Source organism: Ceratosolen solmsi, unplaced genomic scaffold (genome assembly GCF_000503995.2).
Source record: "Ceratosolen solmsi marchali unplaced genomic scaffold, CerSol_1.0 scaffold11, whole genome shotgun sequence".
NCBI lineage: Eukaryota > Metazoa > Arthropoda > Insecta > Hymenoptera > Agaonidae > Ceratosolen > Ceratosolen solmsi.
This window is the reverse complement of record NW_011948416.1, coordinates 1,552,981-1,567,306: the sequence shown is the minus strand read 5'-3', so window position 1 is coordinate 1,567,306 and position 14,326 is coordinate 1,552,981. Positions and strand designations below refer to the sequence as shown.

At 25.7% G+C, this 14,326-nt stretch overlaps 3 protein-coding genes across 3 annotated transcripts in view; 1 reads left to right on the top strand and 2 right to left on the bottom strand.

Annotated features, from left to right (window-relative positions):
• Positions 1-380: 380 nt before the first annotated feature.
• Lamtor1 (Late endosomal/lysosomal adaptor, MAPK and MTOR activator 1) lies at positions 381-1,649 on the bottom strand. Its single transcript, XM_011495653.1, has 5 exons — positions 1,546-1,649; positions 1,250-1,326; positions 1,098-1,187; positions 758-956; positions 381-648 (listed from the first exon to the last, which is right to left on the bottom strand). Exons 1-5 carry the CDS (start codon positions 1,588-1,590, stop codon positions 559-561), a joined length of 501 nt encoding a protein of 166 aa, XP_011493955.1. The 5' UTR covers positions 1,591-1,649; the 3' UTR covers positions 381-558.
• Positions 1,650-2,632: 983 nt separating this feature from the next.
• Positions 2,633-4,307, top strand: LOC105359150 (uncharacterized). The gene is made up of 2 exons (XM_011495652.1): positions 2,633-2,750; positions 3,111-4,307. The coding sequence occupies exon 2, from the start codon at positions 3,146-3,148 to the stop codon at positions 4,238-4,240; it is 1,095 nt and encodes a 364-aa protein (XP_011493954.1). The 5' UTR covers positions 2,633-2,750; positions 3,111-3,145; the 3' UTR covers positions 4,241-4,307.
• A 3,676-nt stretch (positions 4,308-7,983) lies between these two features.
• The window catches only part of LOC105359149 (oxysterol-binding protein-related protein 9), a 24,568-nt gene continuing 18,225 nt past the window's right edge, over positions 7,984-14,326 (bottom strand). The window contains exons 8-13 of the mRNA XM_011495651.1: positions 13,096-13,125; positions 12,847-13,009; positions 12,181-12,443; positions 9,754-10,148; positions 8,604-8,831; positions 7,984-8,326 (exon numbers count right to left, since the gene is read on the bottom strand). Coding sequence (XP_011493953.1) covers positions 8,195-8,326; positions 8,604-8,831; positions 9,754-10,148; positions 12,181-12,443; positions 12,847-13,009; positions 13,096-13,125 — 1,211 coding nt within the window. The 3' untranslated portion in view covers positions 7,984-8,194. The remainder of the gene's footprint in view (positions 8,327-8,603; positions 8,832-9,753; positions 10,149-12,180; positions 12,444-12,846; positions 13,010-13,095; positions 13,126-14,326) is intronic.

The window sequence follows — 14,326 nt, the reverse complement described above, 5'->3', positions numbered from 1 at the left end:
TCACTTAATTGCTTGATAAATTTATATTTTCAATACTCCTTTAATTAGAAAGAATTATCTAATGCAAATTATTTTAATTCTTTTATTTTTGAGTTATTACACATAGTTAATTTTATTATTGTAACAATATATTGTAATTACAAACATCTTTTGAATATATTGAAACTTTCCTCAAAAATAAAAGATTAGTATTAATTTCTCTTGTAAATATTAACTACATATTTACATATAAAAATTTATAACACTTAGATAAGATAATAATTATCACTAAGATTATTAAAGGAAAAATAGTATTTGTAAAACAGAACTTTGATATAATTTTTAAGAAATATTTTCAAAACCTCTCAAATAGTATAAATAAATATTATACTACAATCAACTCATTAATGAAAATGTAAGTTGGGTACAAATAAAATAGTATATTTTGTTGAATCCATTTGTTCAATCAGTAAAGTAACTCTTTACCCATATACCCATTAACTCATCTTGCTTCTCTAAAAATTGAGTTGACATAGTTCGTTTTAATCTGGTTTGGAGATTCAGTGGGGAATGTGAAGATCACGATAAGAAAGGAACCACAAGATCTTCTTTATGTTCAACTTGAATTTCATTCAATGCTATCACAGCTTTGTGTATAAAATCTGTGATCTGTGAAATAAAAATATTATTTATTATTGCATAAATATCTATAAAGGAAATTATATAAAACATACACCACGGTGCAAACACATACGCACACATGTCATATAAAACTTACAAGTTCTTTATCACAGTGAATTATAGGCTCAGAGGCAAGAACTCTTTCTGGTGCTGGTATATCTCTAAGTATACAATAAGAGATATCTGGTACTTTAATTCCAACAGTCTCTATTCGTTTTGCATAAGCTCTTGATCTTTCTAAATATTCATGTTGTTCTAAGTTATGAGAATCTAAAGCTCCAACATCTATTATATTCCTGCATGTTGAATATTGTAATATATATTATTTAACAATATCTAAAACTATTTCTTATTAATATAATTATTTAGGCTTCTCACTATATTATTTAACTATAATATGGCTTAAATATGAAAAAAATATTATATAAATAACTTACGCTGCCGTTTCATGAAGAATTCTATTAAGTGCGCTTTGCTCATCTGTTTTTTTTGGTACCGAACTTGCATATTGATTCACATAATCATCGCTGCAATATCAACAAATGATATATGTGCTTATAATAATTGTTTATAATTTTAAATAACAAACCTATGAACTCTTGGTATATTAGTATTATTACTAACAGGATCCACAAGTAAATGTGTACGTTCATTAACTTCACCACTCTAAAAATAAAAAAATTAAAACATAATATATTTGCCATAAATTTAAAAGATTCTTTAAAAATAAATTTCGGAGAAGTGTTTATGATTAATTTGAACTTAGATACACTAATTTTACCATACAAGCATATCTTATAAGCATCGATAAGATAGTGTATGAAATCATGAGTAAAGCCAGTTAGAATATTTTTTATAATTGATAAAAGAAAATACCGCGTTTACCTGATGGCTGTTGTCCTCTTTACAGAAACTATAGCAGCACCCCATTTTGAAAAAAAATATATAAAACTTCTTAGAATTGTGAAAATTGAATAATAATAGAATGGAAAATCTTTAAAAAGTCATATTTTTTTGTTTGAATTGTTCACTATCTAGATAAATAACAATGTCAGGACGTTAAATCAGCTGTCGTGACTTCCATAGGCAAAAAATAAACTGCTTGTACATTAAAAGTATGAAGCTATAGATAATTCTCTGGCAAAAGCTTTGAAAAATGCTCGATTCATCCAAATGGTGACGAATTTCTCGTCAAATTCTAACAATTACACGTCAGTTGCCTGAGAATCGTAAATACATTAAAAAAATTATATTAATTAAAGGAAAAATTAAAAAATAATTTTCTATAATAATATAAAAATTACTATACATATTAGATAATAATTTATAATAATTCTTACAAATACATCTTATAAATTATTTTACGGTATTTATTGATAATTTAAATTTAAATTTCCAATTCTAAGCTATTATATTTAATAAAGAATAAAATTAAATATACAATGTATTTTTTGAAATTTGGAAAATAAGAGATATCAGATTTCATTTCCGATATATCCCTACTTCTATCTTCCAATGAAATTTTCTCCCGCGGTTAGATTAATTAATCTAAAATATACAGCAAATGAAAATTTGGTCACATAAGAAGTATAGCATAGTCATTGGATATTAAAGTAAATAGCATAAAACCGTATAAAAGTGATACGATTCTTATAAGAAGTTCTATGTATATGAAGCAAGCAAGGCTTGTCGACTCCAAAATAAGTGCAAATTAATTCTCGTAAAAAATCTAAAAATAATTTTTACGTTTATTGATGTGTGTATTAAATTTCTGTATAAGGTCGAGTAAAGAAGGTTATAGATCTTCAATTTAAATAAATTAAAAATATATTCAAGTTTTTTCAATTACACTCATTTTATTAATTTCATTATATTTATCAAGATTATCGCCAAACTAATAACTATATATAAATTTATGCATATAATATATATATATATATATATATATATATATATATATATACGTATATATGTATGTATAAATAGGTATTGAATAATTATAAAATAATAACCGATAGACACTTCTTGGAGCAATGACCAGATGTTACAGCATAAAACTATTACCTTTATATATAAACAATAATATTCAGGTAAAATGACATATAAAACATAACAGATAAGTTACTTAAATAGTTTATTTAATAATTTCATTAATTAAAAAGTTTTAATAAATCATTATTTCCATAAGTACTAAATATTATTTAAAAATATTGCGTTAACCATGTTTTTTCATGACCAAATATCATTCCATGAGGTTTGTATAATTTATAAAATATATTTTGTAATACATTGTTTGAATACAGTGAAAATTGAAGGAGCTATAAATATTACTGAATTATAAATTGAATATAAAATAAGTTAGTATTATAATTAATATTATTTAAAACTATTTGTATTAAATTGTAATATTAAATTTCAGTGGTTATTAATAATTTAAATTTAATTTTCAGATTGATATGGGATATATTTATGCTCAAAATACTAAATGGATACCATCACTCTAGAACTTAGATCTCAATTGCGTTCTCTTAATGCATACATTTCTTTAATAAACAATATTGATGTTTCAAGAATTAAAGTTAAATTACTAGAAAATGCTATAGAAATTCAAATTGAAGATGAAACATATAATCTGCCATTATGTGGTGTTAAATTATTACCATCTTCGCTCTCGTCACTAGGAATAACGAATCGTTGGATATTTTTTCGTATTCAAACACAGCCAAATTCTATTTATGGCACTTTTGAAACTGAACTTATCAACTCTGAGAATAAATCAACGAATTTTTTAAATATTACAAACAAAGTTAAATTACCTCCACAAAATGTAAATTGTAAATTAATTTGTATCTGTTGTAAAAATGAAGTTACAAAGACCATTTGTTTTCAAAGAATTCTGCCACTACCAAGTGTTGACTGTGATCCACAAGAGTGGTTTTGCTGCAAGCATAGTAACGACGAACCCTTTTCACTAAATCCAGGAGAATCGGATTTATTTTATTCTATTAACTATTCTATTTTCAATAAAAACATTTTTAAGGAAAATTTGAAATTACGAAAACTTTTGATTCATTGCAGTCGATGTTTCACCATTTTGGGTTCATCAAATTATAAAAATTTGAAAAGTATTAAAATCTGGAATTGTTGCATAGAATACAAAATTTCCAATAATAATACTATTCTTAAAGGAGTACCTCCGTTAACCGACTTTTTATCAACTATTAAGCATACAGCTGAACTTATTACTGGTGAGAAAATACTCCTAGAAGCTCAAGATGTTAATAGTATTCATTACATTTTATTGAGACCTATGGAAGCTAAATTAAATCTGTTTACCGAAGAAAAATTAAATTCCAAAAATCAAATTTTGAATTTAAATTCTTCATTTGTTGTAAAAATATTATATAAATATGGTGAGAGTAATAAAACAACAAAACACAATGATCCAGATATTAAATATTGTGAATTAGCTCTACCTAGTATTTTGGCTGGAATGGACCAACTTGTGAATTCAAGTATAAGATTTCCTCCAGTTTACAGAAAGGCAGATGATTTTTATATTGGTTACTTACCAATGTAATTCGTTGTGTAAATATAATATAAAGTACGGCTATGCCAAGTACTCGCTTCATAAATATTATAACGACAAATTCTCCTTTACATTTTATAATTCAATCATGACAAATTTTTAATATACATATTAAAATATGAAAAATTTGAATATAAAAATATAAAGACAAAATATAAATGTTTTAATTAATTTCAAAAAATTTTTTTTATTTTAATTATTTAAAATATGCAGTGCTTAAATTATATTTTCAAATTATAATTGCATATTAAAATGTAAATATCTGTAAAGAAAGAAATGAACAATTGTAAGAGAAATAAATATTTTATTATCTTTTTGCAATCATCGTTTCGAGTAATTTATTTCTAAAAAAAATCATGTACAACTCATTATGACTGTTAACATTTTATTAAAATTGTACTCTATACAGTTTGATTCTTAAGTATAAGTCTAATTTTTGTCGAGTGTTTATCAACATACATTAAAAAACTTTTCATTCTTGTTATACATACTATAGACATGCAAATTGCTTTACAAGATAATAGTACGACTATCAACGAAAACAATGTTTAAAATTGAGTGAAAATTTACATATACTGGCATTGAAGTCCTATAATTTATATTCTAATTTCTAATGTACATGATCGTTTCGTGAACTTTTTATTGACCTCATTATGAGGAATAACATATTCAATTTTTATTTTTCTATTAAAACCTTAATATATTAAAAATTATTTTATTACCTAACAAGATTCATAAATTAATTGAAAATAAATCATCAAATACAATCATTATTATAATTATTAAATACTTATCACTTAAAGCATTCATTCCCAAACAATGTTCACCTTCAATTACTTAAAATGCACTTTTTATCATTTCAAACGCATTCTATGTAAAACAGATTTCATGTTTTTTGATTACATGATTATTATCAAATTTTACATTTAAACTATTTTCTTACATATGATGAAATAAATAAATAAGAAATAAATACATGTACTATGAATTTTTATAAAATAACTTTGGGCTAATAATACACAACTATTTTTTTAAAGAAATTTATGGAGAAATTGATGAATTTATTATATTTATAATTTCCTAAATAAATTAGTATTTTAAGAATAATTTATGGCGTTACTGAATTAATACAAGCTCCGATCGAGAGGAATGTTAACACACAAACGCATATTTCCATTATTATATTTGAAAATATAGCACAAAATCGGAAAAGCCTTTTCACTCTTATCTGAGCTCTTTATTTATGGGAAAAAAAAAATAAAAAAATATCAATATGAATTTAATAGAAAATATTTTGTAGCGTTTTTTTGTCTATTTAATTGAAGGCCACTTGGATAGATTCGATCAACAATCGCATTTATAACTGCCAAGCGAAGTAAGAATTTTGGTGTCAACTTAATTTTTTTGTTTTCGAACATTTAAAATTTTGCGTTGTCATATCTCGTGCTACCAGAACAATTTGAGTTACATCAGAATTATTTGAGTTACATTTTAGTACACAGAAGCAAACGAAATTACATATTATTTAGTGGAATTTAAATTTTTTAATTTTAATAATTTTTAATAAATTAACAAATAACACTAGATTAAATAAAACAAAACCACGTTAACCAAACATTTTCCATTCTTTGTTGATGATGTATGGTATGAGAAAGTTTATTCAAAATTTTAAGCAATTATGGATGACTAGTGTGTGAGTAGGATAAAATAACATATCTGATAATACGAATATTACAGATATATTTCAACAACAGCTGTGAGAAACAAAAAATTAGTCACATTTTGATATTGAGTCCAGTCAAACGCAAACCTAAATTAATGTTACCATATGATTTTCATTGTACAAGAAATGTAGTCAAATATGCACCATCATTAAGAATTGCGAACAACAAATAGAAAAATAATAAAGACATAATATTTCCATTTGTCATTAATATGAAACAATATAAAAGGCAGAAATAATTTTAAAACATTCATACGGAATATTTAATTTATACTGCAAAATAATAGAACCATTTTTTTCAGTATGAATGGTAATAATAAATAGTATATTAATTATTTCACATAAAAAAAAGTTTTTTTATAAAAATAAACATAATGTGGATTATGCCATCAAAGAATTTAAAAAAAAATTTTGTCTTTGGATAGATAAAAGCTCGAGTGCATAACAATGTAGCCAATTTAGGGAAATAAAAACCATTAGTCACAATCTAATTATAAAAAAATCTTAAAAAATAGGTTTATTATTTAATGTATTGTATATTTAAACCGGTGCATAAGGCAATTATAAGATAGTAGATTGATTAGAAATTTATTTTTTAAGGATACTTTTAATAAAAGAATTTATATAAAATCCTAGATATTAATATTGTAATTTATGGACATTGAATATAAAGATTAAAAACAGTTTTGAAAGAAAATTTTGTAATAATAACTTATTGAATTCATAATGTATGATAATAAATCTAACAAACATTCATCATAATTTATTAAGATTAATTAAACTAAAAAGACGGTTTTCACGAAAAATTGTACTTTTATCATCACATTCAGTTTAATAAGAAGCTCCTAAAATTTTGATAACATTAACAAAAAGAATTTATTTATTTATTTATGTCAGGATATTAAATTAAAACATATACAGCGACTCTAGTTTTAATAAAACAAAATGGCATTTCTAAAATCAATAATAAAATAGAATAAAACTTGAGCATATTATAGAACCTATGGCACACTCGAAATGTGAAACCAATAATACTATAATTATATTACTACATTCGCTTTTTAATTATCTTTTTTATGAAGAATTTGTTCATCTTATTATTGTATTGTTCATCTTAATATTGTAACGCATTCTATAGATTTTTAACGAGAATAATTTAAATGAATAATTTTAAGAATTCAATATGTTTAACAAAGTTCGTTTATTTGAAAAATTATAACAGTAAATAACGATTTAGAAAGAAAGTATATAAATAAGATGAGATCACATTTTTAAAAATATATTTTGTAAGTGCGCTTTTGAAGTAATGATTAAAATTTATAAATCCTAACTTCTAACAAAGCATATAAAGTATACCTGCAAATAAGGTTTCTTTCTCCTTTTCTTTCTATTCTTTCTCTACTTATCTCTCTTTCGTTTACATTTACAAAATGTAAGTACAAAAATGTAAAGAGATTAGTTAGATATAATAATGGTGTTTGTCACATGTACAAACTTTTTAACAATAGATAATGCAATGAAGACTGAGGAGGTAAAGGAAGTATAATCTATGTGATTTCCTAATAAAATATACGTATTGCATAGGTCATTAAATTTGTAAAATCCGATTTATAGATGTATTTTAACGAGTTTTCATTTTCATTCATTTAAGGAGATGTGAAACGTCGAAATAAATTTTATACTATTTACACTTAAGTAAGTTAAAAACTTAGAGAAGAATGCTGAATACCATTAGCGAATGTCTCTTTCATTACGATGAATTTTTTATTTATTCGAAAAATAATAGCTTTAACTAATTTAGACTAGATTCTCAGAATTGTTAAGCTGTATTAATTCATAAGTTTATTCAATGCTAAATATTTTTATTATATCCAATCCAAATTGAAATAAACAGAAATTAATAATAGTTTTAAAAGCTATAAAATCTCATATAAATTACAAAAAATCATTACAAAAAGTAATAATTTATAACTTCCTAATTATAATAATTAACATCTTATTATTTTTAAATTTATGTTATCACAAAACGATGTACTGGTTTTCTTTTAACTTTTCAATTATAAAATGTTAGAAAAAAGAATCATTACTTCAAAGCTACTTAATCGATGATAAAGCACTTTCACATCTCCTTAGCAGCTTTAGACATCGCAATCTTGCAATGTAAATAATGTTTGTAATAATTATTACTGTGCGCGATTAGAAAATATATGAATGTTTTCTTCTCATATGCTCGCTGTTGTAAATGTATTTATTGCACTATCGACACTTGTAGTAGCTACTGTTTCAGTCACTCGTAATCTCGATTCTAGCGGATTTACGTATACCCACACGCCGTCTTTGGTTTCCTTAAACAACTGTAAATAAAATTTTTTGAATTCGATCATCATGAAATCATATGTAATTTGTAATGTTATCGATGTATTTTAACTACGTACAATTAAAATCTACGTTGAATTAAATTTAATGTCGCATAATTAATTCTATTAAATAGAGGTAAAAGAATTAAAGAAAAGAATAATAATTATTAATAAATTAGAAAACGAAAGGGCAGAAAGTCCAATTTTTTTTAATTCATTTCAATATTTCCATTGAAATAAAAAATGCAATACAATTTTAAAAATGGCCTCCCACCTTTGTTTGCCATCCGATGCTATTTTCTTTGCGATATCGCACGTCTTCGCGCTGTCTTTGTTCGATTGCGCATTTAGCAGCCGTTGCCTTATCCATGTCATTGATGCGTAGTCCCATTGTTACTTCACGCCATATCTTACGTGACTCCTCGTCGTCCTGCTCACTCATTGGTTTAACCATCTTTTTCTCTATCCTCTGCTCTCGGACATCCGCGAATATTTCGATTCTCTGTAAACGAAAATATAATTTTGAATATTTCATTTACCATGATGCGATTAAAGTATTCGCTCAATTACTTTATACATCAATTACGCACACACACACACACGCACACACGCGCGCACACACACACACACACACACACACGCACACACACTGTGAACGTTCATTAATTTATAAATTATTTTTAATAATTAAGGAAAGTCAATTTTTTTCAATTTTATTCAACGCCCATCATATAAATATTTGCTTTTACACGCACACACACGCGAAGGCCGTATCAAATTTCATTATTAAATCATTCATGCCTTTGAAGAAAAAGAAAATATTTACTTCAAGTTCCTCAAGTAAATTTCATTCATGTTTCTTTATTTTATTTATCTTTGTCATCTTTGTCGTATTCTATCGTTAAAATAATTCTCTTAATTTAACTATTGTAACTCGAATCGAAATTTTCGATTGCGTTGACATTCGCATCCGAGACACTAATAATAAGTAATTTTATCGTATTCTAAACTTCCATAAACTTATTCCCTTCTTAGAGAGAGGTTTTTTGTTTGTTTAACAAAATAGCAACAAATATTAAATTAAAAATGAAATTTTTTTTTTATTTTAAAGGAATTTTAAATTATGTCAAATCGTTCAGAACAAAAATATATACGTCTGTTTCTCTCATTACAACAATTATAAACTTATAAATTCAAAAATTCAAAACTTATTAGATAGACTTATATTTTTGAAAAATAGCTAAAAATTATAATTCAATCTCATGATAATTTTTTTCCCAAAACCTTCAAATGCTTGTAAGCCTTAAATTAACTTTAAACATAATGCCGAACAAATGTGAAGAATCCTCGATGTATGCATGCATATAAATTTCAAGAAAATTTCACTCGGTAAAATATGAGGATCGAGAGCATATACTACATACACCATCGGCCCATTTTGCCTCCATGGCACCGCTCCAGTCTCCATTAATCGAAAGGAAAGGTTTCTTGTCGATGGGCCCGCTTATTTGGCAGGTAATTCGATTACGCTTGCCGCCATAGAAAGGCTTGGTAAGAAAATCAATGGTTGCGTGATAACCGGTCTGGGCGCAGCTGATGGTCGTCGCGCCGCCCAGCTCGATCCACGGCACCGTGAGAATGGATCTGGCATAGCCATTGGGGAAGGTGAGGACGTATTCCTCGCCGTGGCTGTGGAGGCTCACCCGGCCCTTGCCCACGTTGTGCACGCCAATGCTTAGCCCGAGGAATTTGCTCTTCGTCCAGACGTGAGCATTGAAGCTTATTTTCTTAGCATAGTGTTCCGCGTAGAAGGCGCTTACTAAGGGCAAATAATATGCAAGTAGTTTAGTGCGTTTTACTGACTAACATGTCAATCCCTGTATTAGCTTAATCAAATTCTCTCTGGCTTTCGCTCAAATAAAGGCAAATCAAACTCTTGTAATATTAATCCTTTATATACACGTATCTATTCTAATTATAGTAATAATGGCTTGAAATACTAAGATTTATTTTTAATTGCTGTTCATAATATGATATACTTGTGTATCTATATATTATACGATAAGATAAATTCATTGACGTAAAATTTCACGGTATCATTTATATTATTGAAAATCGCTTATTTACTAAGTATACTTAATAGCATAGATTAAATAAATGTAGATGTCACAAAAAAAAAAAAAAAAATTAAAAAAAAAATAATAATAATAATAATAAATGCTACAAATATATCACGTTATTATTAACTTTATAATTTAGAAAAAACGAATAAAAGAATAATTAAATATTGTCGATTAATTAAAATTTTTATACGCGGGAAAGGAAGAATTCACAACAAACCATTCTCACTATTGAATTACTTTACATATAATTATTTTTATTCTTTTTACACATATGAATTTTTCATCTTGAAAAATAATGCTGCTTTGTATAAAAATTCAAATTTTATATGAAATATCGAGCGTTTTTTTTTTATAGCGTTTGAACATATTATCGTTTAATTCTGATTATTTTCATGGAATCGCTACTGTTAATTAATTAATCCTTCTTCTCTATTCTTCACTCTTAATTTCATAATTTTGGACTTTTTTTTTAGAAGGCGCTATCTTATCTAGTATGCTCTTTTTGTTCGTTTTCACTCCTAAATGTTGACAGATTTTTTTATGGTTAATTGTTTTGGGAACAATAGCTCTGACGAGGATAAGGATCCTATACAGCACGAAATATTATCTGTCTTCTATCAATCTCTCATTTATTCTACTCATGAAATATTATAATAATTGACTCAATATAATTTATGAATTTAAATACTTATTAATCATATTTTAATAATTACCAGGAATTATAATTATTAAACAGACATCCAAATTATATAGTAATGAAACTTTTATATTAACAAAATCCTCGCAAACTATTGTTTGTATAGAACGCATGAAATGTATTACTATGATTAATCCTTAATATATCAGTAAGCAATATTTATAATATATGATTTTTAAATTACTGACAAAAATCGGTCAAATATGAAAGAAGTAAAATTGTTAATTATTATTACTAAGTTATTACAAATAAGTAGAATTTTTTATTATTTATTTATTTTTTCTTTAACAAATATCGTAGGAAACTATATTTATAATATGAATTTCATTTAATTTATTATGTTTTTCAATTATTCTTTATTGAATCACAAATTCCAAGCTTATAATTATTTGTAAGTATTTATAAACATATAATTTCATAAATTAAATAATTTTATACGCGATTTTCAAAATGGAAATGAAAATTCATAAAAAGAAATCTTTTTCATGGTACAAGCTTTTATTCATTCATTTGCAAAATATCAACATACTTGTTAAATTAATTACTACACTTGTTGGAATAAGTAACATTTCTGAAAACAATAGTAAATATAGTGAATAATTTTTAATTATTGGCTTTAAATTCTTTAAATTCTTAATATTTTAACTATATTTAATATTACCATATTTATATAAATATAAATTTATTTTACCATTTTTAATAAGTTTCCTTATATATTAAATAATTTATCAAGAATTAATAAATGAATTATTAATATAAATAAAAATTAAAATAAAACGAAAACAAATCTTCTAAATGAATTTTTATTTTAAATTGTTTAATAACATTGCATAATTTAAAATAATTTATTAAACACAATTTTCATCTTGTAGCATCTAAAGATTATTTAATAAAGTCGATAAATGCTATTATTGAATTAGATCCAATAATCAGTATATTTCATAGAGAGAATTTTAAAATCTTTAAACATTTTCTTTAGATACAAGTTCAGAAGATAATGATAATGAAAGAAGAAAGCAAACGTTACGTACCTGGCGGATGGTGAGATACTTGTTCCGCAATAAAGGATAATTGATTTTCATTACACCAGGGTATCGGTCCATTTTCAACAATTTTTGAAAGGTTCGCCTCTTTATCCGATGTCGGCAGCTCCCAAAAACATCGGAAAATCTCACCAAGCACCGGATTATACGGTTTTTTTGCCACACCGGATTTTCGTCCAGCATGAAAACTGCACACATACCATTTCACAACTTGCACCATTCGATCTTTAGGTGTGGTCATATCAGCGATACTACAATGTAAATTGAAAAATTTCATTTATTAATTTACGAAATTTATATTATTTACAGTTATAAGCTTCTTCTGATTAAAATTAAAATTTCACTATAAATATATGTTATAAATTTTTTCTAAGTAACGTTGTGTCCATATTAAAATAAACTTTAGATTATTATAGTTTATTATTTTGTTATTATTATTATTGTTGTTGTTGTTGTTATTATTATTATTATTATTATTATTATTATTATTATTATTATTATTATTATTATTACTGTATTCTAGTATGAAATAAAATAGTTCAAGTATTATTTATTATTAATTTTATTTTCAATTATTAAGAAAAATTATTAATTCAGAAATAATTGTGATTACTCATTTGATATACAAAATTTAGTGGAATATTTCAATCATACCTGACAAACTGATCTGGATGTGCAAAATAATCCGCATACATCTCTAACAGAGATCGGCGTTCCAAAATGAAAGTTGGCAAAGCCACTTTTGTCAAGTCCATGCCAATTTTTACTTGGGACAAGAGATGTGTCACCACCGATCCATGACTCTCCATGGAATCCACTAAACGCATAAAATTTATTAAAAATAATATTAAATCATTTTGATATTTTTATTCATTGAGATAAAATATATGAATGTAAACTTACTTTCTTCTTCGCTCTCTTCCTCGTACAATGCTGTAATAAAAAACAAATTTATTTTTAAAAGATTTCATTGAACGTGATTTTCGTGATTACAGATCAATAGTAAAAAATGAAAATGCTCATACACGAGCTCAATTATTTTCTATTTTTTTCACATATCATTTTCGTTGTTAACTATGAAAAGGGAAATCAATACAAAAGCGATTATCATATACATAGATATATTTTTATTATTTGTACTGTATATGGGTAAAGACTAAAATTAAGAGTAACATTGTTTTCTGGGTGCGATTTTAGTTTTTGATAAAATAGAGTTATCAAAACTAAAACTTTTAACTATTAAATATTTAGAAACTCAATAATAAATATTAGAATTAGAAATAGAAGAAATTTGAAATTATGTAATAAGAACAAGCTAAATGACCAAATTCTCGCTTTATAAATTTCAAACATACATTTTATTTTGCAATGCAAGTATAATAAATTTTGTAATTTTATTTCTCTCTACATTTTTTCTAACTGATATTACATACGCATTAAATTTCAGAAATTTTCTTTTTGTTGTTTTTTTTTCCTTTTTTTATACGGACTCTTATGTTTAATAAATAAAAATACAGAGTAGTTAAAGATTTTTATTCGCAACATGCAGTACAAAGTCGTATGTAATATTTCGAATTTAATCCGAGAAAAATGAGAACAGCTGAAAGAAACGGGAGCGCACGTAAGTACGAAAATCAGCAAAAAGAAGGTTAACAAAATTAATCAAATGTAAATGAAACTCACAATTGACATTGGCTTTCAACATTGTTCCACTGTATCTTAAGGCAGCACGTATCCATTACTACGGGTAAAAAATGTGAAGTTGCAATAACGCAAAATGAAGTATCCCGTAGTTATGCTCTCGTATTTTGTATGCTTAACAAGACGTATATTGTGTATGCCCAGCGCAGTATATAAATATCAAATGCGTGGGAGAAATGCAGTTTGCACAGAAATGTGTTTTTACGTTGTAAAGCATAATCTATGCTTCTACAAGTTTATGCAGCACGAATCGGATCAGGGCAGACTGAGCATTAATATCGCGATGACACCTCTCGCGCAGAACATCGCGTATTTTCCCTCAATATATCTATACAAGACATAAGAGAGGCGTGCAAGTGCAGTTAATAGGTCGAGGTACCTCTGTTAAATCGATATATTGTCAATGTAGGTAAAGTCACAAGCTACTCTTTCC